General features: G+C 46.6%; 2 protein-coding genes across 2 annotated transcripts; both read left to right on the top strand.

The window, feature by feature from the left end:
- The first annotated feature begins 817 nt into the window (after window positions 1-817).
- On the top strand, window positions 818-9,498 carry AP5M1 (adaptor related protein complex 5 subunit mu 1). The gene is given in 10 exon segments (XM_061568416.1): window positions 818-1,220; window positions 2,880-3,318; window positions 3,577-3,762; window positions 3,764-3,856; window positions 4,687-4,917; window positions 5,664-5,911; window positions 6,646-6,731; window positions 7,478-7,587; window positions 8,939-9,035; window positions 9,175-9,498. Coding segments are annotated over 10 exon segments (1,647 nt in total). The 5' UTR covers window positions 818-1,149; the 3' UTR covers window positions 9,261-9,498.
- A 3,029-nt stretch (window positions 9,499-12,527) lies between these two features.
- Window positions 12,528-26,596, top strand: LMF1 (lipase maturation factor 1). Its single transcript, XM_061568656.1, has 11 exons — window positions 12,528-12,811; window positions 15,360-15,678; window positions 16,663-16,673; window positions 17,162-17,310; window positions 18,291-18,356; window positions 19,067-19,234; window positions 20,436-20,607; window positions 21,223-21,376; window positions 22,020-22,203; window positions 23,679-23,791; window positions 24,347-26,596. The coding sequence occupies exons 1-11, from the start codon at window positions 12,616-12,618 to the stop codon at window positions 24,534-24,536; spliced, it is 1,722 nt and encodes a 573-aa protein (XP_061424640.1). The 5' UTR covers window positions 12,528-12,615; the 3' UTR covers window positions 24,537-26,596.
- The last annotated feature ends 97 nt before the right edge of the window (window positions 26,597-26,693 follow it).

The raw sequence follows: 26,693 nt of genomic DNA on the forward strand, positions 1-26,693 counted from the left end.
AAACAACCCCAATAAATGGCACCGCGTTGGGAAACCTTCATCAAGTATCTGTAAATTAGTATTTGTCCCAACACTGAGGATTTTGGCACTTAGGTTTGACGCCTCTCTGGGTTTGACCAAGGCAGGGAACTGGCATGTGTTGAACATTGTTACGGGACACTGCCCAGTTTTGATTGACCTCGGCTGACTGGGAAATATGTCCAGGGGGGTCAAAAATTGTCCAAAATCGCGTGACGTCATTTATGAACGGCCCCTTGGACTCTGTGAGGTGAGATGAAAGGGAGAGATATCCAAACGCTTTCATCGTGGCAACTTTTTCCCGTCGCAGAGGAAGAGCTGACAGAAATTATGGATTTGGGATATTTAGTCTTTCCAGGATAATACTGTAATTTCATTTTATAGAGCGTCATTCATGCAATTGCATCTGACAACGCTGTACATCAATTATCCAGTTCTGTACACAGATAATACAAAAAGAAAACTCTATAACTGAGAAATTAAAAACATGAAAACGTAAATAAGGAGAAAAAATATACACATAAGAAAAAAATCATCGCAGAGAAAATAAATTAAAATGAATAAATCCTTTCGGTCCCCATACCCCAAACAACAATCCCAACATTTCGCCGGATTTAGGAGAACATTCATAGGAGGGATGGTGACGTGGCCAAACATGTTACGAGCCAGTTGGACTATAATACAAATGCCGGTTTTCAACAACCCATCGTATCGGTGGACGAATCGGCTTTGCGAATCGGTAAAAATAAAACTAATTCCGCGTCAGCCAATCGAGAGCTCGTGCCGCGTTTGACGTCACGAGCACGTGGGGAGGTTCACTGCCCCACTTCCGGTGATGCCGAAGGGGCGACTTTGTGTGGACGTCTGCAGGACGTCTGTCGAAGGGTCGACTTCGTGAAGACGTCTGCCGAAGGGTCGACTCTGTGTGGTAACGTCTGCTGAAGGGTCGACTCTGTGAGGACGTCTGTCGAAGGGGCGACTGTGGGGACGTCTGCCCAAGGGTCGACTCTGTGGGGACCTCTGCCCAAGGGGCGACTCTGTGGGAACGTCTGCCCAAGGGACGACAACGATCGCCGCCGTCGTCGCCGCGGTGACTCCGTGACGAGGGTGGTCACATCGCGAGTGGTCAGGATGAGCGTGCGGGCGCTATGGGTTGTCTCCCGCACGGCGCGCGGCGAGGAGGCGCGCGTTCGATACTCGAGGTGAGCGATCGATACTCGAGGTGAACGATCGATACTCCTTGGGTTGTGTGCTCGGAATCTGTTTTTTGTTTTAGACTTGCGGGAGGAATTCGATGATGTGTGAAGCTCGTTGTTGTTGTTGGTGGTGGTTTTTAAATCACCGGTGTGCCAAGGATGGGTACAGGGGTCGGAGAGTTACAGCAGCAGCAAACAAGACGACAGTGTAAAATAGAGAAAATGATGGACAAGTCACGAAGTATATCTAATTAACGCATTCGTTGTGTATTCATAAGTGCGATGTATTAAGGTTGGGCAAGGCAGCATACAGCACCAATCGAACAGTCCCAGACCAAGCCAGTATAACGCCACACGGTACAATGGCACATTCACATTGCACGATCGATACTACACAGGTAATGATCAAAGTTACAAATCACATTTGCTAATGTCCCTGGTTGGCACTATTTTCCTGCTTCAGGATGTCTTTTTTAATCTTCCTTTCCTGAAGCAGAAGATTAGTGCTGGATATTGTTTAACGTCAGTTGCATGGCGTGATATACGTAAATAAAACGAACACAATTGTCAACAATACTGCCTTAGAATATAACAATATATACATATTGGGCGACGTTTCGGGCAATAATAGCCCCTACCCTTGGTGAGTGAGTGTTATTTTGTTAATTGTGCTTTCGCACCACTGCCAACGCAGCAGCACCATCAATAATTATGATCATTTGCAACCCTTTGGCCATCCGAATACTTATTGTTTAAGCATACTTCACCAAGCGCGACGCTGTGGGTAGCTTAAGATGTTTTATCACTTGGCCAACGATGTTAGCTGTGACTGGGAATCAAATGCAGGTCTCCAGGTTGATAGTGCAGTACGCTAACCACTGTGCCACCGCTCCTCCGATGTTGTACCTGAACTATAGATATTTCTAGATTTTAAGCTTTCGTGACTGCAGGGATTCATACTCTTTGTTTTTTTTTTCGGTAAAGTCACGTAGGTAAAATATAAAATTAATGAAAACAACTAAATTAAATCACTTTTATTTGATTTTTTACCTACATGACTTTATCGGAAAAAGTATAGATATGTTTAAGGGTATAATATCATACACACTGGTCGATGGTGGCATCTCCAGACAATGGACTGATCTCGAGTGGGAGTCGTGAGAATATGTATTTTCAGATCCGTCTTTGATCTAAGACGTCTCTAGCCAGTGTGGACGAGGAGACGAAATGCCCTCTGGAGGAGCTCTCCAGGGCCTCCCTGTAGTTGGCGGCCCTTGCGCCAGTCGCGACATGCCGCAAGCAATTGCAGGGGCTGCACCTTGACCCTTTTCACATTTTAAATATGTTTGTATACGAGACATGTTTGTGTCCATAACAAAGGTTTTTGGGTTAGATCGCGTAAGTATCGATGTGTTGTAACCCTCCACCACCCGACACGGTAAGGTTTGTCACGTAAACAAAAAGTAAATCCACAATGTTGTCGTAAATCCACCAGTCGGCTGAAGTAGTAACTAATTGGCGCGCTTTGTTTATGTGACAAACCTTCCTTGCTGTGTCGGGTGGTGGACGATTACGACACATTTATACTGCAGGATCTAACCCAAAAACATTTATTATTAATAATATTGGTCGCGAAAGCCTATGTGTTTGACTGTTATCACACAGATGCTATCCCATCGTGGAGGCCCAAGCCAGGCGCCTCAACGGACACTCCTACTCTCCGGCACCCACACACGAAGAGCTCCTCCGCTTACTCGGCAACAATAAACGCTCCCACAATCACCACCACCACAGTGGCGATAGTGATGATGACGTCGACGATCCGGACTGCTGCTGCAGCGACGACGTGGATGACGGCGGCGTTGGCTCGTTCCACGCGGGCTTGGTGATCTCTGTGCACGGGCAGAGCGCGTGGCCCCTGCTCGTGACGCGTGCCACCCCCGAGTGGCATCTCGTGTGCCTGCCCCTCGTCGAGGGACCCCTGGAGCCCCGGCCACCCCTGGGGATGATTCTCGGGGTCCCTCAGGGCATGGCCCTCCTGCAGGGCATGGCTGCCTTCATGGTGGATCAGCAGCAGTCAAAGCCAGGAGCTGTTGATGCCAAGGTAAAACCACATCCAGTGTGAGACCGCAAAATGATAAAAAGAGATATCAATATCATGATCATCATCATCCACTGCTGGATGAAGGCCTCCTCATGCCATCTCCAATGCTGCCACCATTCTTTATGAACTGATTGCATTGCTCCATCTCCACAGTGGTTGCCCTCGAGGACGCACCCTCACTTTGGCCACCATTCCATCACCAATCTTGTCCTTCGGCCACAACCACGTTTTGCCGCCAATCGCATTTGTTGCCAACAGGTTGCCCAGTTCAGCACGCTCATGATCTACGCCTGCCCGTTTGGCCGCCCGGCCGAAACCGACTTCAGAGTGCTGCTGCGGGAGCTGGCCACACCGTCTGGCAGCAGCGGAACGTCAGAGCAGCAGCAGCAGCGGCCTGCCCCGGCATGGCGGCCCCTGTGCGCTCAGCGAGTGAAGCCGCTCGTGCAGGATGAGCGTGGCGGAGGTGGTGCGCTCCGTGCAGTACGGGCGCAGGGACGTGCCCGACGTCTGGGAGGTGTACGGATCCGTTGAGTGCAAGGTGAGCCTAGCGGCGCTCCCGAAGTTACGTGACAAACTGTGCCAAACTCACGTTTTCTTTTGTAATTAATAACTTGCGCAGCTTGGCGCGCAAGGCATATCTCATCAACATCATCGTTGGTTATTGTCTATCCATCACTGGATGAAGGCATCCCCATATATTTTCCATCCCTCACTATTACGTGATGCCACACAATCCATCTCACTCCTCCACATGAGCTGATCTTGATGCTCAATTTCTACGTTGGTCATCCTTTCGAGTGCACTTAGCTGCTGTTTCCATCACCAGTCTTGTCCATCAACCATATATGCTGTCTCATGTTTATGTCTGTCGTGTTTCTAATCCAGAGAAAACCACGCCTAATGGTGCTTCAACAACATTGTACTGCTATATGCCTCGTTTGATGGCTCCTCACTGTCAAATGTTCCTAAGCTACAGCTGGCGCCTAATTTTTCACTGAATATTCTCCAGGTCCTTGTAAGACTGCAGTAGGTGCCACGTGACTAGCAGCCACAGCCATTGGGAGAGGTCTACTGGATGTGGTGCACCAGCTGTGTTTATACTTTTCAGGTCACTGACCCAGACAATCGGTGGCTGATTTCTTAAATGATGGCGGGTCTCTTATAGCTCGACTCTGCCTTAAATCTGTACCTTGTGCGATGTATAAACATCACCACTGGAGATACATGAAAGGCGGTCGAACGTGGTCGCTGGCCACACAGCTCTTTCATGCGCTGCACCTAGCCATCAGATGTGCCCGCTGAACAGCACTTTGCCTCAACATCCTGTGCGGGGCCATACGCTTCATCTCCGTGTGCGGTCGTTCGCAGTGCGAGCTGGACGGCACGCCGGACGTGAGCGCAAATCTGACGCTGCCGGCGAACGGCGTCCCGCTGGAGGACCTGCTGCTGCACCAGTGCGTGTTGGCGCCCGACCCGCAGCTCGTGTGCCCGCTGAGCGTCGCCGCTCCCAACGGAGGGGACCTGTCCTTCACGGGGCCCTACCGCTTCCGCTTCGTGCCACCGCACGACGGCTTCGCGCTGTGCTCCTACACGGCGCAGGTGTTGGCAAGAAGCGGCGACGCTTGTCTTACTTATTTTGTCCGTGAATGAAGATGTTGTTCCTTAAATAAACTGTGATACTCTGATTAGCATGGTTGGCTACATGCGGTGCAAAAGAGTCGTACATACATATTGCATTGCCAGTGGTGCACAAGCGCAAATAACAATAACTTGGTTTTATCGATATCGTTGCCCTAAAGAGAAAATATTTTAATTTGGTGTTTCAAGGAATAGCCCTTCTTCATAGTAAGCAATGGTAGGAAATGGCCTTTCTATGATGATGGACCTTTGCCCAAAATCGGATCTATTATTGTGTTTTAATTGTATTACGATGGAGCTGATTAGGCTTTCACATCCGTGTGAATTATTGAATGTGTTAAAATGTTTTACTTTATAAAATAATAAGAAAAAATTATCAAGTCTGGGGGTCCACAAAGGATTATATGTAGCTCTATAAAAGTAATATCCTTGTAGGAGTTGTAAACATTGAGCCTATAGTGCAGTATATTGACAACAAACATCAATTTCATAGAAACTTGAAGCTAATCTCTTAGCAGTTTTAACATGGTTAAAAATTACATTTGTGTTTGCTAATTGAATTGCTCATGGCACTAATTCAGTTAATTGGGTTTGTGTTACACCCCACAACAAAGTCTTGGTGTTTAAGTAATGTAATAACGTTACAAATTGAAAAATTGGTTTTCTTAAATCCTGTAATCCGTGTCTAATCCACGTGCATTGTGCAGGCGCCCATTCCGCCTGTCCGTGGTTCCTTCCGCCTCGCTCTGGAGAAGGACGAAGACAAAGAAGACCATTTTGAGCGCTACGACAGGGAGGGCGGCGACCAGGACCGGTCGGATCGACGAACTGGGGAGGCTGGAAGTGAACGAAACGGCAAAGGACTGGCTCTGAGGTTGACCCTCGACTTGAGGCTACATGAAACCGTGAAAAATTCCTTTGACCACTTCGAGGCACGCATTCCCTTGGCAAACAGGTACACCCCTGGCGTGGAATTTGAAAATGGGCATTTTTTGTTTAAACCCCCTTCCATCACCTCTGGCCTACCCAACCGTATAGTCACACCACATGTTGATCTGCGGATTGTAATACGAGTATTCCGACCTCTTCCAAGGCACCTCGCTAGCGTGGAAGAGTAGGCCATATACCTCAGTCGAGGGATTCTCTAGGGCTCCCTCTTGTGGCATAAGCAAGTAATCCCAGGGATGAATTGTTAGCTTTTTCACGATGTACATGCTGTAGGTTGTTTTCTTGAGTGCAGCTGAATGATAGTTCAGATGTAACATATGGAAAATTCATCATTGAATGTATGAAACTTCACTTTCCCTTACTAATGCTACACAAGTATATTTTAAGTGGATGGGATAGAAATGTTGGTAAATTCTTGGAATTCGTAATCCAATAACGATGTTTTAAATAGATGTTTTTTTAAGGAATAACAACTCCGTATTACGCGTGTATGAATATCTTAAGGGTGTCTGCTTTTGAGGCCCGTGCCATAAATATTCTAAATGGGGTGGGAAAAAATCCCACTCTAGCCACCATTTCAATCTTGCATTGAGTAATGCAGAATTGATACAAGCGTGCAGTCGTGGGGCATGGATGAATGACCTAGTTACATTAAGACTTTGATGTCTTGGAATTGACTTCACTACATACAGGGTCATGCATAATTATTGATGCTTTCTGTATATTTTATGTCACCTCTAGTGGCCCCATAACGAATGTGGCTTACAAAGTATCATGTGGTCAGTTGGAAGCACTCAGGGACCAGGATTTGCTCATCTGGACTATTGGTAAGCAATTGTATATTTTGTATGGTATGAGCAAGGGTCTGTATGGTATTAGATGCTTAAAGCTATGATTTTCAACTCGAATTACATTTTACCACAGCAGTCTACTTTTCACTACATAACAAATTACAGTAAATATGTACGTGATATAATTTACATACAAGCCTAACATTTAATACATTTACCAATTTAATAATTTAAATGTAGTTGTATTTTGCTTCGTACGGTCGTGTACAATGTATGGATAAGATCCTGTACAATTTTCAGATATCGATCCATATATCATTGTTCTGTGAATTGCCATTGATTTTAGAATGTTAGGCAAAAGAAACGTACAGCCCTTCGTCAATCAACTTGTGTATGAAGACCTTGCCGTGTCAGTCATATGGGGGTCGTTTGACCACACTGGTCAGTGTGGGTTGGTGAAGAGGGGGGGGGGGGGATCAAGGACCCGTTCAGATATCACTCGTCGCTGATGCTCACCATGACCCAGAATCAAACTGTTTGCTGGGTTTATAAATACACTGCGCTAATCACCCCGGCACATTCTTTTTTGTATTACTGATCTACATTGTTAGAACAGAAGCTACATATGATTACATTGCAACTGTATGAGAATAATGGTGTGCAACACATAGCGAAGGAACACTTAAGTGTAGAAAAATGGCAGGCACAAGGAACTAGGCTGTTTGTGGGTTAAAGAACTGATGTTGAAATCTTCTGACATGGGTTTTTTTCCCCTTTGCTAGGTCAACGGTTTCCAAAGTCCCTAGAAGCCAGTCTCGTTGCGTGCATTGGTGTGAGCTCGGAAAAGGAAGCTGTAGACATTTCCTGCAATGTACTCGATTCCTACGTTCAGGTTTGAAAAGCAACACACATTCTCTGCCAATAAACCACAGTAATGCAGACATGAAAAAAAATAATCCTGTTTGTTTCAATATCCTGTCCAAAATTCAGACTACCTAACATCTGCCAATCCTACTGATTTAAGCAGGAATCTAATGATGTTTTTAGTGTCACCACCGCATAGCGATTTGCAATGCAAAAATTGTCAACGTTTTAGTAAAAAAAAATTATAAGGTGCTTTGATCAGCTTTGAAATTCAGTTTGTGGTGAAATGGTTTAAAAATTGGCAGCCTTCTGCTTAAATTGGTAGGGTTGGCAAATACGCCTAATTGTAAATTTTCTTATTTGATTTTCGAGTTCCTCTGTATAATACATGCAGTAATAGATGAATGCATTTTACGAGTGGCAGTTTTAAGCGAGAAGGGAAGGAAATCCAATTTAAAATAAATCTGCCAATGTAATAAAGCACCACAATAATATATGTTTGTACTACAAACCTGAATTAATGATGACAAACTAATGAAGAAATATTACATTGCCTGTTTAGTGATGTGCTTGAGAACAAATGAATTAATAATATACCGCGGTGGCGTAGATAAACGTTGCCTGCAGGTTATCAGCGTTAATGCATTTGGGTGTGGTCCCCATAGCGTTACGCATTGGAGGAAAACCTCATGGCCAGCTGTACAGTACATGGGCTGGGGATAGCCAGTTTGGAGAACCCAGCCTGCAGATTAATTAAGTTATTGATGTTTAATATGCCAGCTCATATGTATACATGCTGGTCCAATGAACTGCTAGAACAGGAGTGTGTTACGTCTACTTGATAGGTGTGCATACTCAATGTGTTGACTAACAGGGGGGGAGAAAGAGCACACTGAAAGCTGATACTCGTTTCCTGAGACTGCTGAGCTGATGTAAGCTAAGGCTACTGAGCTGACACAAGTTTACTAAGGCCATTGAGTTGATGCAAGCTGACCAAAACTACTGAGCTGATTATAGCTGCCGGAGACTGCTGAGGTAATTTAAGTTGACTTGAGTCTACCGAGCTGTTACAAGTTGATCCAGAGCCCTGAGCTGATACACGTTGGCTGATACAAGTTGACTAAGACTCTTGAGCTGATATAAGTTGATTTAAGAATTCTAAGGAATGCACGTTGACTAAGCCGATTGGGCAGATGCAATTTGCTTGAGACTTGTGAATATTTTTCATGAGCCACCCATACTGATAATGTCATGCACTTTATTTGTATTCCAATGTAATGGTTTTTTGTGGCGATTAAACATTGCGCTCATGCTTGAGACTAAATGCAGTTTGTGGCCACGCTGCACCGTGAAGTCCATGTATGTCTCTCTCCATGCAGCTGCGATTCAAGATTCAGGACTACACGCTGACAGGCTGCGCCGTGGATCCACATTCCATACAAGTTCAGCCACCAGTCAAGCCCAAGCTGATCACCGGCAAGCAGCACACATAGCGGGCGCACACGTGCCCACTCCGTGGGTGGTGCTGCAACCAACCATAACTCTCTACAAAGTCTCAACCTTTTAAAAAAACCGTTGATTGTTTTTGATTGTTGTGTTTTTTTTTCTTTTTCAGCAAGAGAACTCGTCTCCGCAGAATACATCATCTGGAACAAGTTGGGTGATGCGCCTATTGCCTACAGGCCCGATGCCTATGCTTAAAGGAAGCTTCCCACTCTCAAGCTTTCGTTCTTTCATTGGCAAACGGGGGCTTTAAAGCACAGCACGAATCAGTGACTTAACAGTAACTGCATAGGTTTATTTCTCATCCTGCACGCTAAGAAGTCGGCCAGCCTGTGGGTGTTTTTTCATATTTGTAAAGCGACAAAAGAAAAATATGGAGCTGTAAATAATGCCTGGTCTCAAGCCTTTTCAATAAAGTGACTGCGATGATTGTGAAGATGTATTCTTTGTTTATAAAAAAAAAACTGCCATAATTGTTTTTCTTTCGAGTGTTGCAGCCGAATATTACCGGAGATTGAACAGTTGATGTTGGGATTCAGACACATTGCATTTCTACAATGGGCTATATACATCGCATTACTCAACAGTGTGCATTGGAAGTCTGTGACGCTTATGTTTAGAACATGTTTTCACAAGTATCAGTTCATGGGAAAGACACTGAAAAGGCATCAAATCACAGAGTAGCGTGAATATTGTCAGTGTATTGAGTGAACCAATTTTTTGTAACACATAGGCCGGTGTGCTGTACTAGTAACGAATTGGCATATTCTGTTTACGTGACAAACCATACTAATTGGCTGTGTCGGGTGGTGGCGGGTCTAACGACACATTTATGCTATCTAACCCGGAAAAAAAAACATGAACCCAGTTTTTGCCATACGCTCATGTGTTTTACCACTCATACCGGGTATAGCTTTCTGATAATACATTATTTGGCTCCTATAAATACCTCTGATTAGCCACTTCAATGAGCTGTCGTGTGTGACTAGGTCGCCTCTGAAAAGAGCTAATAGCTCTAAATAAAGTAGTGTTATTGAGCGCAGGTGGAAACTGTCGTCTTCAAGATGTAGACGCTCACCCAGAGCCCTCATTATTTTGATGGTGCATTGTCTTTGAGCTGTACGCCTTTTGGCGTCCTCTGGTCGAGCACCAATTGGATTGAGGCTCAAAAGAAAGCCGTCCCTTGGTGTGGACCAATCAGTTTCAAGGACTGCATATATTATGAGTGTTTTTTGTTTACATTTTGACTGCAAGTATTGTGGTTAATGCAGACATGAATCCTTGTAAAAAGGTTTCAGTTTTGTTGCCAGAAAAAAGGGGAAAACCCCTATTATATTATATCTTGTCAATGGGAAGGATTATGAAGTTGCTGCTTGGTAACAAAATAAGTGGTTTTGCTCCTATAAAACATTGTGGCCACTTTTCTCAAATTCGTGTTTACTGAAACATCAAAGTGTGCGTGAGTGAAAGCTGGTTACTACAAGAATCGCGTGTGTATGGGGTAACAGGAGACCCACAGCAACGTGGCCGTGTCAAAGCTGGCAGATCAAACGCAGCAGTGTTGGGCTTGTGCGGAGAGGGGCAAAGGAGATCATATAACCCCCTACATTAATAAACGAGGAGGTATACGCATTGTATGGATGTACGGTGAACTTCTTTCGCACCGTACGTAGCCCACCGTGCTAATAGAAGGTGCGGGGGGAAGTCCATTCGGTGAGCACTGCAGTGGCAATGTTGCGGAGCTAGGATTTTCAGGTAGGGCGGGCAAACCCCTCCAGCAATGAAACATGTTAGGAGTTGTTAGTAAGGACTTACTCTTTGGTTCTTAAGGTTAGGTCACGTAGAAAGAAAATAAATTAAGTAATAAAATACGACGTTTCGATTGCAACACAAGCAGTCGTCATCAGGTAGAAAACAAACCCTAGTGAACCTCAATGTGCGTGTCTCCGTGTCTGTTTTGTCTCAAATTTAAAAGATCACTAGGTTTGTTTTCTACCTGATGACGGCTGCTTGTGTTGCATTCCACTGGGATATTTGCACAGGGTTGTTGGTGTACGGGGATTTTTTCTGCAATATTTTGCTGTCTTTTCTTGGATTTTCAGTTTGCACATAGTCACTTTAAGATGTTTTCTTGTTCATGTTTTTTGTTTGTTGCGGTTGCACCCGATTCAAGAGCCGAATGGCTCACATGGCTATACCTAATAAATGAACTTTGAAACGACGTATTCTATTACTTAATTTATTTTCTTTCTACGTGACTTTACCGAAAGAACCAAAGAGTAATTGCTGCAGTCACGAAAGCTTCAAATCAAGGAAGGACTTTGTCCCTTTCTTTGTATTCGACGCGTGTGCAGCGATGGCTCAGCCATCGATCGAGGATCGAATTCGAACCGCGTGGTGTGATCGGCATCGCGCTCGCTGGAGGTGTTGATGCCTTCAGGGAAGTCGTGTACTGTATAAGCAACTGCGCACAATTATGAGTCACTTATAGCCGCTTTGCCGTTACTTATTGCCAATTATGGACTCAGACTATGGTCCTATCATCTCATAGAGTCCCTGGCACGAAATAATATTCTACACAGTGGCAGTGTGGATCGCAAAATGCCGAATTATTACTGATAAACCACAATGATCCGATCGAAATTAAGGATTTCGATCGGATCATTGGGGGGGGGGGGCACGTGCAGTATGGTCAAACAACCCCCGCGACTAGCGGGGGTGGGGGGGGGGGTCCTCATCCAGCAGTGGATTGACATAAAGGGCTGCGCTATTTTGGCTGCCCATCGAACACAGACTGTGGGCACCGCGTCGCGCGCTTTCAGACGCGCTTCTGCGGCCGTCTGGAACGCTCTTCCGATATTAGGAAGAACATTGGGGCGATGCACTTTCAAATCATCTCGACTGAAAACGAATTTCCGTGGAACTGCTGGCTGTGTTAGGTGCTGTTGTCCTTCCCCAGCGCCCCCGACGAGCGTGGTTTGGCCACGTACGGCGCGAAAGAAGTTGAACGTCAGCAGCAACCAACCCATCAATGTCCCACCACCCTGTGCACGGTGTCAAATTCAAAGGTCAATTAAAATGTTGACTTACAACTTTCGTGACTGCAGGAATTAATATTAGTGCTTCTTTCGGTAAACTCACGTAAATAGGAAACCAAAAGAATTCTAAAAAAATGTAAATAAAAATTGTAAAATAAAATATAATTTAAATTTAATCTCAGCCTGATGAATACCGCTTGTTTTGCGATCGAAACGTGGGTTTTTTCTGTTTTATTATTTTATTTTATAGTTTTATTTTATTATTTTTTATTTAATTGTCTTTTTTCGATTTTTTTGTTTTGTTTTCTATTTACGTGACTTCACCGAAAGAACCAAGAATATCATACGTCAACGGACCGGCGCCGCAACTTCGTTCTCAAGGACGCCCTCTCTCGGCTCACTTCCCCCATTCATATCGACAGTGACAGCAGCGGCAGCAGCAGCAGCAGCTTGCGGCGTGGCGCTGTCGCTGTGGCCTTGCTCGCTTCGTCTCTCGGGTCGTCCGCTCCCCAGCGATGGACGGAGACGGTGTGAGGCAGAGGAAGAAGGAGCAGGCGACGAGGGTCAATGAAGCAGCAGCAGCAGCAGCAGGAGGAGGAGATGGAGGCAAGCCTCCGGAGGAGACGGAGCGAGGAAGCGCGCGGATTCTGCGGCCCGGATCTCTGTGGGCCACGCGGGAGCTGCTGCTGCGGTCCCTGGCGCTCATCTACGGTGAGAGCGTGAGACAAAGTCGTGCGTTGGTGCACCTCTTTGCCTCCCTCCACGACTACTCCCACCCCCCCACCACACCCCATCTGGTCTGACGCCTCCCAGCCGTGGACATTGTTGGCACGGCAGTGGCTCGTCTCAAGCCCCATGCGCCCTGCCGGGTCTCACGCATTGGGCGTGAGTCGACCCGTGCGTTGTGAACTCACCACCCACCGCCGCCACCCACCACCCATCCACCCACCCACCAACCACCCACCCACCAACCACCCACCACCAACCACCCACCACCAACCACCCACCACCAACCACCCACCACCAACCACCCACCACCCACCACCCACCACCAACCACCCACCACCAACCACCCACCACCAACCACCCACCACCAACCACCCACCACCAACCACCCACCACCAACCACCCACCACCAACCACCCACCACCAACCACCCACCACCAACCACCCACCACCAACCACCCACCACCCACCACCCACCACCAACCACCCACCACCAACCACCCACCACCAACCACCCACCACCAACCACCCACCACCAACCACCCACCACCAACCACCCACCACCAACCACCCACCACCAACCACCCACCACCAACCACCCACCACCAACCACCCACCACCAACCACCCACCACCCACCACCACCCACCCACCACCACCCACCCACCCACCACCACCCACCCACCACCACCCACCCACCACCACCCACCCACCACCACCCACCCACCACCCACCCACCACCCCACCCACCACCCACCCACCACCACCCACCCACCACCACCACCCACCACCACCCACCCACCACCACCCACCCACCCACCACCACCCACCCACTAACACCCACACACTAACACCCACCCACCACCACCCGCCCACTAACACCCGCCCACTAACACCCACCCACCAACACCCACCCACTAACACCCACCCACCAACACACCACCACCCACCACCACCACCCATTACCACCCACCACCACCCACCAATTCTCTCTCCCTCTCGAGTCTCACATCTCCAGCAGGCCACGCTGGCTCTTGGCTCACTGCTGCTGACTTGCACGCTGCCTGCGAGCTCGGCTACATTGTTGTCAATAAATGAGAACGTTTGCAAATGTGAATTTTTGTTGTACTAGGACCCAATTTCCCAAGAGAGATCATTGTTTTGTTTTTAATGGAACGGCTATTGATTCTGTCAAAACGTCAGAATCCAAAGTCTCGCTATACGCAAATAAGCTTTAGGACTGCCCATCTGTCCTATGCAGTACTCTTATATCTATGATGTACTGTTGTCTCGTTAGTACTGCCCAAGTCTGTCATGTATACCGTCTCATTTGTACACTGCTATTGTGTCGTTTCTACCGCATCTACAGTCCCACAGAGTTTAATGGAATAGTAACCATAGGATTACCACTGTTAACTTCCCACAAAGAGGTAACGATTTTATCGACCATAGGAATGATACTGATGATGATGATCCCGAGTCATCCTCTGGCTAGGGCGGTCCCACCCAGCAATATTTGTACTAAAGTAATTTAAAACTTCAGCACAGTACTGTAGACGACACTTTTCATGACAGCATGGGGATGTTTCCAGCGTCCACCATCCGTCAACTTGTCTGTATTGCACGAGCCGACAGCACCTTTGCGGTCCTTGTCAACAATGAGACATCCACGGCAGCGAAATGGTGACAGTGATCGATTAGATGTGGCAAGCGAAAGACGAAGCGCAAACGTTCTGCCGCGGACGCAGTGTGCGTTGAGAGGGGGCTGGGGAGGCTGGCAGGCAACAGCTGAGATCCGGGTTCCAGCCAGCCGAGATTTAAATCAATTGTGGTTTCTGCAGCGTTGGTAGTGATGCACGAGCAGAAATAACCAAAATAAAAACTGAACGCGTGTGTCATGTGCTACGCAGAAGGGTCATTGCCCGAAACGTTGCCGATAATTACGTCCTATTTCTTTCGGGGCAGTGTTATTGGTGGATTTGTTATTGCAAATGTGGTTTTGGTAAAGCGTAGGGACTCTTTCAAGATGTGTGACCAGTGTGGACAATTAGGCCAAATTTTCTCTCGATCGGATCTCTATATCTCTCTGCACTCGAGGCCCTTCCACCAGCATTGGCGTCAACGAGAAATCTCCAAGCCTGCACGTTTTACCGTTACCTCTTGTACCGAATACAGCATGCGTGTGTGTCCCTGAATACGGCATGCGTGTGTGTCTCTTGGATCTCAACGGTTGGGAGCGGTAGTGTAGCGGTCAGCACTACGCTGCGCTACGAACCTGGCGACCCGTGTTCGATTCCCGCTCACGGCCAACACCAGTGTTATCTGAACCGGTCCTGGGCCTCCCCTAGGTTGACTCAGCTTCAAATGAGTACCTGTTGCGGTGCGTAAACGTCGTCACTGGGGCGACAAAGGCGGCCGGGCGTGGTGTTGGCCACCCATCCCCTCGTGTGCCGTGCCGGCCTTCATAGGTGCTCGCTAACACCACTTGCCCCAACAGTCTGTTAATGCTATACGGGGGATCTTTGTCCCAACAGTGGTGGCATTTTTGGTGGCACTGCACCAGAACAAAGCGCTGATCGGCGACAACGGCCTCCTGCCAGCGAGCCTCTACCTGCGGCGGATGCTGCGTTACGTCGGCGGTGGCCCCGTGGGCCTCCAGGCCGTCGCCCGCGCGCCCACGCTGCTGTGGCTGGCGTTGGACGAAGCCTCTTCGCTGGACTGGGCCCTGGACGCCGTGGCGTGCGCAGGGCTGGCCCTGGCCGCGTTTGTGGCGCTGACCGGCCGTGCCAACATGATCGTGATGGCCGCGCTGTGGATGCTGTACCACTCGCTCGTGGCGGTCGGACAGATTTGGTGAGTCTGCCTCGGTGGTTGAGAGGGCTGTGGAATTTGCCGCAGTAAGTTTGTTGAAATTCCTCGATGCCCCGTTACCAGCTGGAATAATAATGGCTGTGTTTGTCACTTTTGCATTTAAGACTTTCCTAGTCTCTTGTGTTCTCACCTGGTTCTCATCTGGTCAAACAAAATAAACTCAACTCATGAATTTTGGAGGTGTAAACAATTCACTTAATCACCCAGTTATTTGATTAATTGTTGCAAAACACAGTCATGATTTGATTCAATAATGTTTATTAAATTGTTGCGGATCTTGCGGTCGCTAGTGCCTACAAAAGTCACATGAATCATTGAATACAGCGTTTATTATTAATAATAAAACATTGATTCTTTCACTGTGATTTTATACATGTCCAGTATTGCGATATTAATCGATGCATCATTGCACCTCTAATAGATATATCGTGTATATATAGCAATTTATATTATATTTTGATTGAATCAAGTGTAAAGTTATCGTATTTTCAAAGATGGCTATAGACTGAATATAATAATGAAAACATTAACTCAACACAAACTGCTTAAAATATTCAAGCTTAAATGTGTATGTCAACACGTTATAGAGGAGCGCAGTGACACAACAGTTAGTAACACTGTGCTATGATCTCAGTGGCTTGAGTTCGACTCCTGATTTAACATCATTGGCGAGTGATATTGATACAAAACCTGATCCTCCGATTTCACCAACTCACATTGACCCATGTGGTAATAAAGGATGTTCACATAGCCTCCATAATTGACATGGCATGGGCAAGACTTCATCCACAAATGTAGTGACAAAGGGCTGATTATTTAGAATATTTCACACTATATTTGCACGTGCCTCTAAATATTAACAGTGTGATATAATTTTTTGGAAAGATCGTTGGTAATGTTTGCAATTCTTTTTTACTTGAATTTTTATCTATTTCTAATATTCAAAATGATTTTGATCTCTTTCAGGTACTCCTTTGGTGAGTGATACAAATTTTATATAACTTTCATCTACAGTCAAAATTGAAAGGTAAAGTTTCAAGGTAACTTAAATGTAACGTTTCATTTATTTTCTTTCAAAAGTTGGCAATTTCTTTAAAATAAATTATTTCATCAGAAAAAAATACAGACAAAAACAACAAAGATCTCTTGTCAATGCATAGCTATGCTGTGTGTCCTAAGCTCTCTGAAATAAGTTTGAAGCTTTGTTCATGAGTAGAAAAAACGTACGCTTTAGTGCGTCATTATCACACTCTAATGAGATCACACTGATACGTTTTCATGTAAGTGCAGTGCCATCACTGGTGCCCGACTACGTAACTTTTAAAGTTTTTTTCTCGTACGTGAAGCTTTAAACTTGTGTCGGATAACGCATTACCCACAGCCCAGACGTGTGTACAAGTTAATATTCTATTCGTTTATTGGCTTGCCTATAATGACTGGTGGCTGGGGCTTGCGTGTCTTGCAGGGTGGGAATCGCAGCTGCTCGAGACTGGCTTCCTCGCCATATTTCTGTGCCCGCTGCTGTCACTGAAGCAGTACCCACGTGGCTCGCCACCTTCACGTATCGTCATATGGGCCTTCCTCTGGCTCATATTTCGAATCATGCTCGGCGCTGTGAGTCTGATTTACACGCATCCTTCTGCTGCCCGTACAGCAACTCTCATCACTGCCACTGGGACGGTGACATGGCCGAGCGGTGACGCGTTTGCCGCCTGTTGCAGAGGGTTCTTGCGGTTCGAGCCCCATGGCGTCCCTGGTTAATGTTGCGGGTGTATTAACCAGAATAAATACGTGTCGTCTGATTCGCAGTGGGGGGTCAGTGATCCTGTTATGTTATTGGAAAAAATGTAAGCCATGTGTACTAGTGTCAAATTTGACAAAATTGCCAAACTCGAAGAAATTATCATAAAATTTACTCAATTAGGAAGATGCGTAGCAACGTCGCCCCCTCCTGTGAAAACTAATAGAGTCTTGAGACTAAGTGAATCATTGTTGGGCAAATGAATGTTACATAAGAAATGAATAACAGTAGTGAAACCCTCGAGCCACAACGTAGTTCAACCAGAATACGCTGCTAAGCTCGCAGTTTACAGATTGAAACGCATTTTAAAAAATCTATCTTTCGATTTTGGACTTTTTTGAGATTCCCGTGTACAGCAATGAAATCTGTTTAAATTATATAACGCTGTGTGTTTGGCAGTGATGGACTCATCTTCTTGGTTCTTTCGGTAAAGTCACATAGAAGGAAAATAATAAAATAATAAAAATAAAACATAATAAAATAATTATCACGACGTTTCGGCCACAACGCAAGCAGCCGTGACTTTACCGAAAGAACCAAGAAGATGAATCCCTGCAGTCACGAAAGCTTTAAATCGAAAAGTGATGGACTCTTTTTTTGTGTCAATGTTTAACCTGACTCGAGATTTATTCAGGTTCTTAAGTGGCATGTGTCACAATTTATAGGCATAATCTCAATTATTGCCAGCAGGGACGAACATGTGAAGTATTAATATGCGAGTACGGTTACATAAATGCACCTGATGAATGCAGCTGTTAAGTCGTCTATTACAGCAACAAACCATGTTTTTCAGGGTTTGATTAAAATCCGTGGCGATAAATGCTGGCGAGACCTCACATGCATGGATTACCACTATGAGGTAATGAGTGCCATTTTTCGTACCTTTTTCCCGCCTTTTTTCCCCGCCTTTTTCCCCGCCTTTTCCCCCTAATGTTATTCTAGCTGTGTTGTTATCAACATTTTCAATTCGGAACTCTCTCAGCACAGTGCAATGCTTCCGAGATCCCTTCAAGTAACCTCTTATTCACACTCGGGGTGCTGTGTTTTTCTCACATGCTCTGCTGTAGAAATGTTCATTGCATGGCAGTCAAACACATCTATATTTTTTTCAATCTCAAGGACTGACTTGCCAAATGTAATAAAAGAAAAACATATTGAATAGGAGGGAGTAGTTCTTTTTGTGCACCCATTGGTGACTGGAGTGAGACCATCAACCGCTTATTACATATTCCTTTTAATTCCGGTCGAGGCAATGATTGCAATTTCAAAGTGACGAGTTCACAAAATTGACCATCTCAGCCTCACACTGATAATACCAATCGTAGTAAGAGTTTAAAAGTGATGACCCAATTGCACAATTATCTAAAACCTATTTTTATATAAAACATCACCGAACTAAATATTTGTGAGAGTGCCGCGCGATGCAGTAACCGTCTGAGAGATGGCGATGGAATGGGGGGGGGGGGGGCGGCATGGCGGGGTGAGCCTTAACCCAGCAGTGGATTGATCTTGGCTGATAACGACGACAATGACGATCGTGGTGATGTTGTTCCTCGGTGTCTCGACCAGACTCAGCCGGTTCCAAACCCCGTGGCGTACTATATGCACCGCGAGCCGGCGTGGTTCCACCGTGCCGAGACGCTCACGAACCACTTCATCGAGCTCGTGGTGCCCTTCTTCCTGTTGCTCGGACGTCGTCTCCGCATCGTGCACGGCCTCCTGCAGATCCTCTTCCAGGTGCGGACCACACTCGTCGCACGAAACGCGCACCCTCAAGGGATCACGGGCCGGGGGTACGTAGCTCCGATGAGCACGGTCGGCTACGTACGGTGTGAAAGAAGTTCAACATACGTGCATACATAACGATGGACTGCTCGCCAAGGGAGGGGAAAACATTGCTGGGAAAACACTGTCAATGAACAGTTTACCAATACCATCATGCCTACAAATCCGGTTCCCGATGTAAGTCCATTATATTTTTGGCCAGTACTTTAATGCAATGCTTACCGAGGAACTTGCTTCAGAAGGGAGAGTGTGAAATCAACTCGGTCGTGCCAAAATCGTATTTTATGGAGCACTCGGTGCGACATTGAAAATGCATGAGGTGGCTGGGGTGGCTCAAGGGGCTAATACGGAGTCAGAGCACTGAGCCTGGACCACTGAGAACCTGGGTTCGAATCCAGGTAACCCATCTGTGATTCAAAAGCGTTTTGAAGTGTGTCAGCTCCGCCGCCAATGACTGCACAAGGAAACGGTCATCATTCGTTTTTACGCGAACTTGGCTCTTTACAACTCTGAAGACTAAACAAAAAATGTAGTTCGTAATTGCAATGTGACGACCATTTTTGTAGTAGAGCACATGGGAATTTGCACTGGGTTTTTTTTTTGGATAAAGGGCAATTGAATGGACCTCTGAAGTAATTTTTAACATGCAATAGAACGTGATGCGTTTAAATGTATTCATATCTCATCATTGTCATAGCGCAATCGAAATATAATTTAGATGAAAAAGCAAATGTTTAGTAAAAAATGCAATGCTCGAAGATGACAAAAGTGGTGACATGGCTGTCGCCTGATGAAGCTTGTTGTAATTACTGGCGAAACGTCGTACTCAGATTGTAAATGTTGTGGCTTTGCTGTCCAACGCACCGCTGTGCTGTACTAGTAACGAATTGGCACGTTCTGTTTATGTGACAAACCTTACTAGTTGGCTGTGTCGGGTGGTGGCGGGTTTAATGGCACATCTTTTATTTACACGATCTAACCCAAAACATCTGTATTATGGAAAATTACTTTCCTGCAGTAAAATTTGCCTTCGTTTGGTCAGCACAAAATATGCTTTGTTGGCCTATCAACATGCCCATTCGTGACTCTGGTTAGCTTCGAAATGAACTCGTCACGGTGATGTGGTTTTCATCGTCTCTTTGTCTCGTGCCAGGTGGTGTTGATAATCAGCGGGAACCTCAGCTTCTTAAACTGGCTTACCATAATACCGAGCCTGGCCTGCTTCGACGACGCGTCTCTGAGCTTCCTCATGAGCCGGTCCAAAAGGGAGAAGTTGATGGCACTTCAAGCAGAAGAAGAAAAGGATAAGCGACCCCGCAAACTGGGTAAACCTGGGTGCCTTTCCACATGCGTTTAATTTCAGCTGTTGTCAATGCTTTTGCTTATTGGTGGGGGGGGAGGGGGCCCAATAGGAATTTTAAACGCAAAACGCCGCTGAATTGTGATGCTGCCTTGGCAGTGGGGTGGACAGTGGCGATGAACAAAATCTCAACATATTCATCAATAACACTGCCCTCAAGAGGAACATATATATACGATCGGCAATGTTACGGGCGATGCCCCTTTTTCATAACAGATCTTTCAGATGTCACCGAATGACGAATGGGTGTTGCCAGGTTGAAACTATTTATCTCTCGTGCCCAATTGGTGTGGCTAAGATGCTTGCAATGATGGTAAATATCACTACTGCGCATAGGTTCTCTCAGTTTTGCTGTATCTGATAAAAATATATATATAATTTGTGGGCTATTTTTAAGTGGTGGGCCTTACTTGGCTGCAAGCCGTACGAAATAAATTTGTGGACCATAGCTTCCCCACCCCTGGTTTAATACATCTCGAGATTTGTTTACATTCAGTTATACATATATATTTTAAACACGCGATTTCACGTGCGTATCAATGAATCTGTTCAACTTAAAACGTTTGAACGTTCCTTCTAGGTGCTCTGGTGCGCAGTTGCGTGCATGTGCTGCTCGCACTGCTCATCGCGTATCTGAGCGTGCCCGTGGTGCACAACCTCATGAGCTCCACGCAGCGCATGAACTCCTCCTTCGACCCGCTGCGCATCGTCAACACCTACGGCGCCTTCGGCAGGTGAGCCCGCCGGCTTCGTGTGACCGAGCAAGGCGGCGCTCGTCTGTCTCTTGTGTTCCCACGAGCGAATTGAATTTATCACGATCTGCGTGACCCGATTGTATACGCACCTCGCTATCCCCATCCCCGTTCGCTCGCTCGTGTGTGTGCGTGCGTGTGCGTGCCTGCCTCTCTTGGCACTGTTCAAGTTTGTTTTTGTTTAACCAGGTGAGAGCTCAAGATAACAACACCAGGGTGCTCTTGATTTGCAGGAGTGGCCTGGCAAATAAAACTCGTAGGAAAACAACTGTGTCGTCACATGAGAAATCGATAATATTGCATAAACGTAAATCTAAGTTAAACAATAAATTCATTGTCGGGATAAGTCGGCTCGGGCAGATTTTTTTTACTTTTCACAGTACAATAAAAATTAAGTTACAGAAACATTAAACAGATATAGGGGTGACTATTATATTAAAGGACATATATATAATGATTGTATTGATAAAGCGCCCTTCATCAAATATCTCAAAAGCGCTGTACAAGACGCAAGCAGCAGACCCTCGGCACGGCGACAATCGACCAAAGTGACGGTCAAGTCATTAGAGTAATTTTTGAAAAACGTGAACGCACGTGTCGTGCGCGTGGCCGCCGTCGCCGGCAGCATCACCAAGGAGCGCACGGAGGTCGTGCTGCAGGGCACGGCCAGCGTGGACCCGGCGGACGCGGCCACCGAGTGGGAGGAGTACGACTTTGTGTGCAAGCCGGGCGACACGCGCCGCCGCCCCTGCCTCGTCTCGCCCTACCACTACCGCCTCGACTGGCTCATGTGGTTCGCCGCTTTCCAGGTGCGTTCGGCCGCCTCGCCAGGAGCCTTTTTGACTGCCCCCTCGGAATCCGTCTTCACTGTAAACCGGCTTCCGCTGCTCCCTTGAAAGCCGTCTCTCCTCCCTCGTCCATCCTGCTGCTGCTACTCCCTGCCACCAGTTATGACCAGGCCTAACCCTATCACTTTCCCTATCACTTCCCCTACCCTTATCACTATCGTAACCCCTTTCACTACCCCAACCCCTATCACTACCCCTGACTTCCCCTATCACTACCGCTACTCCCTGACCCTGCCCCCAGCTACAACCAGCTCCACCCAAACCCCTCCTTATCCTCTCTCAACTATCACCAAAACTACACCACCACTTTTGATAAACCACACTTTCAACAACTATCATCTCCTGTATCATTTGATCTTGGCTGTAAAGCGCCTGGGAATAAGGCACTGTATACATCTAGATGATAAGGTGATGATGATGTTCCGTTTACTGTTTTCACAATATTTGTTTTGTTCAAAACGTGTTTTTTGCGTTGGCGCTGTCAGTTCTTTATTAGCTAGGAGGGGCACGGTAAGTCTCGTACAGACGGTTCAAAATGGACGAAACTTTAGCATAAAGTTCTGTAGATATTTGGAACTTACCCTTATGAAAATTGGCCAAATTGATCTAAGGGTTTGCCAGAACCTATAGATCCAATGCAGAGCAAAAAAAAGCACAATTTAAAAATATGAAATGCAGTTTGCTCTGACAGCTGCCATAGCACTGATGAGATACTTCCAAGGACGAAGCCATTTTGGAAAGCTAGCCATGATCTTTGTGTTGTATGAATTCCATGACTTGCCTACTCTCTGATATAATTTTAATCAAAGTTAATTAATGAATTTTAAATGATAAAATATACTTCAGAACCCTCGAGGAGTGTTAGTAATTAGTTTTTTAATCAATGTTATGAATTTATTACTGGAAAAATTAATGCATATATTTGTCATTTTAATTAACTGTGTCATTGGGGTGTAAATTTTATGAATGTGTGGCCATTAGCTGTCTCGCCATTTTGCCTCAAATAACCCCAATAAATATCTTTTTACAGATTTTTTTTTCTTTTAATAGAACCCGATGACATGTAATATCTCTGGGGCGTTGGCAGAGTAGTTAGCGCTGTGCGCTATGAACCCAGAAGCGTGGGGATCGCTCCGCGCACATCAGTGGCGAGCGATGTCTGAACCAACCTTGCGCGCCCCCTTCAACAATCCACACTTTACTCAGCATGGTGAAAACTAAAAATAACAACCATTATCAACATTGCATGGGAAAGCCTTCATCCCGTATTGGATTGATTAACCGCTGCAAATCAATGTGATTATTTTACGCGCAACTGCAGCGGCCATAGTAAATCCTCAGCTCATCAAAAAGATCGGCAACACGTCAACGCCGACGTGAAGCGTTGCTCGATGAAGTGTTTAACGAACGCGGCGTTGTCCCTGTTGTTCAATAAGACGTACGAGCAGAACCCCTGGCTTTTGCATCTTGTCGGGAAGCTGCTCACCAACGACAACCAAACGCTGTCTCTGATGGGCAAGAACCCCTTTGAGGGCCGCGACCCTCCCCGGTGAGTGGCGACCTTTCTAAAATCCACAGCCACTTGTTTACCCCTTTTCCGCTGTACTGACTGAGCCGTGCCGGGGCCGTACCGAATGAGTCTGGCGCGGCTCAGGAGGCGCCAGTTGACATTTCCGCTGCAGACGCCGTGCCGTGTTGCTGACGTCGCAAACAATAATCGATTCGGAGACGTGCGTAGGATGGCGTGGAAATGCAACGAACACACCATCGGCTCACTCGCGATATACACATCGAATCGTGTGCATGAAAATTGCTCATTTACAATGTATGCAAATAATATAATAATCTGACACTCGGCCTCATGAAAGCAAATCTGTATGAATGAGTTTGGAAAGGAGTTTGATAAAAATGTTCGCCAAAAATATTCTAATTGATCCATGATTCGAATCACTCGGATGATAATATCCCGTCGCATAGCGTTGGCTGGACAACCCCGAAACCACCGTACCACGACAAACACCATCCCATTACCGCACAACTGTTAACGACGGCTGCAAGGTAAACCTACCAGCCGGGAGAGGCCGCTAACACCATCGCCTTGCAGGTGGATAAGGGCGCAGCACTTCCGCTACCAGTTCAGCGAGCCGGGCAGCGCCCGCGCGTCCGCCGGGCACTGGTGGCAGCGCAAACTCCTCGACCGCTACCTGCCGCCCGTCAACCTCGACTCGCTCGCCGCGTTCTTCCGCGCGCAGGAGTGGCCGCATCTCCGCGCGCCCCGCAACCAGCCCATTTAAACGCCGCTGCGCTCCCGCCGTCGCTCCCGAAAAACAGGGAAAACAACAACAAAAAACGAAGCACGTTTGCGGCGCAAAAAGCCGTGATGTATGTTAAAGTTCTTTCGCGCCGCACGCAGGCCAACCGTGCTAATCGTGCTTCGCTTGGCGACAGATGTTTGGGTGAACGACGGAAAGGTGGCGGTGGCCGGCGAGGCTGCAGGGAAGTGTGCGCCCACTGCTGTTGTTGTTCAGCTTCGTGCTGCTGCTGTAGCCCCGAGGGTGCTTAACGACATTAGCGTGTGGCCGGCAGGCCCACGTGACGTCACACGTCCCGTAACGTTTTAACGTCACAGTGTCACGCGTACAGACGTTTATGACCTTGCGTGTCTCCGTGACGTCGTAACGTCCGCACGCGCGACCAGTAATCTGTCCCTCTCTCGTCTCAAGGGCTCTTGCTTATCTTGCTGTCATTGCACCGTTATCGTTACCATCAGCCATGGTCAATCCACTGCTGGATGAAGCCCTCCCAAAGCTGCCCCCCCCCCCGCCCCCTTTCGCAATCCTGCAATCTAATAATCGTCACAGCACCTGCTCGACACACGAACTGATTTCATCGCTCCACCTTCCCAATGGACATCCTGTCGGACGCGTTCCATTCCTTGGCTGCCACTGCGTTACGATCCGCGGCTGCTTTTATCTCACAAATTCTTATCCCTTGTCTGGAGCGTACTCATAGCTTGTTTAATATCTCACCTTACTAATCTGTCACTGTTAGTTTACCATATCTCTCAATGTACCACATTTGACCTATGGGCCCCCAGTTGAAGAACCTTGCCATATCGATTATTGGGAATCATGGTGTTGTTATTGCACTTATTACCCTTGATATTGGGCACATTTTACACCAGCCATACCCTAATTTAACACGACCATGGGCACTTAATACGTTTTATAGGGGGGGGGGGGGGGAAACACCTAGTTTTGATTATAATTTTGTGAATGTTTACTTCTCCCCACCATGTACTACGCATACCAAGTCTACTGTACGGAGTTATTCTGTAATCGGAAACTTTGCACTGCGGAGACAGTAACGCCGATCGATTGGGGGAGACCATCAAACAATTACCTCGAGGTTCTCTATTGGTGGATTATCTGGCTTGCGGATTAACCGTCATTGTGAAAAAATAAAATATCTATGTACGTACCGATTCTATTAACTTTCCGTTCATCGAGGGACAGTGACCCGGTTTTCACTCCACCACAAATAAGTAAATGCAAGCACGTGGCTTTAATTCAAGAAAAAAGATATTTAAATAGCTGAGTGATGTGTACGTCACGTGTTTTCTGCCCGGCCGTGTAGAAACACGAGTTTGTTCTACTTCTTCACACGACATTCTACTTAGGTCAATAGTAAATAAGTTTTACAGAATATTTTTTGTTTATCTATCCGAGCCATCATTCCTCTCCCATTACCTCGGGAAATTCAGAGTTGGCTGCATGATCAGGCACTGCGGAGCTTGTCCCAACACCTGTCTAGCGAGTCACATTTAAAGAATGTGGAATTGGTTTATTTTCAAGGATTACAAGTCTGGAAAGACTCAACATTACGTTACTTTATTGTATGTTTGGAAGTCAAAGCATGAAGTGTATTTTTTTTACCAGAACTCAAGAGACTAGGATAGTCTCATTTGCAAAGTATGTTCCACTCTGAGTTACCTTTTGTTGAACTGTTTTTGCCAAATCAAACGATTGCCAATTTAACGTTGTGTTTTCTTACAATCGTCGGCAGTGTGCGTTCCCAGTAAACATCACAACGTTGGGCCAACGTTAGAATGTGGTTAGAAGCTTTTGGACACTCGGCCCAACATTCCATATTTTCTGGATCAAGACTGAAACTTTACTTCACGAAAACCCTTCTACTCTGGGCAGGAACAAGGGAGGGGGTGAGGCCTCTTCAGGTTGAGAGTGAATGGGTAGCAACAAGGGGTCATTGCCGCAGGGAGGCGAGGTGTTCCACGCGTGTGTCTCAACGAGACGACCCAGCAACACGCAACCGATGGGTCACTGCCGGCACGTGGTTCGGTCGGCAGCCATCAGATCGGCAGGCAACGTTTTTTTCCTTAATGTTGGCCTAACATCCTGTTACGTTTCATGCAACACCAAAAAAACCACTGC

The sequence above is a fragment of the Lethenteron reissneri genome, chromosome 41 (assembly GCF_015708825.2).
Source record: "Lethenteron reissneri isolate LAM-NWPU_2019-01 chromosome 41, ASM1570882v1, whole genome shotgun sequence".
Classification (NCBI taxonomy): domain Eukaryota; kingdom Metazoa; phylum Chordata; class Hyperoartia; order Petromyzontiformes; family Petromyzontidae; genus Lethenteron; species Lethenteron reissneri.

Excerpts from the sequence above, each read along its gene's own strand:
- LMF1 (XM_061568656.1), top strand. The coding sequence starts at position 12,616 with ATGGACGGAGACGGTGTGAGGCAGAGGAAGAAGGAGCAGGCGACGAGG. Across the intron at positions 18,357-19,066 it reads GCATGGATTACCACTATGAG|ACTCAGCCGGTTCCAAACCC; the intron begins GTAATGAGTGCC and ends TGTCTCGACCAG. Across the intron at positions 19,235-20,435 it reads TCCTGCAGATCCTCTTCCAG|GTGGTGTTGATAATCAGCGG; the intron begins GTGCGGACCACA and ends GTCTCGTGCCAG.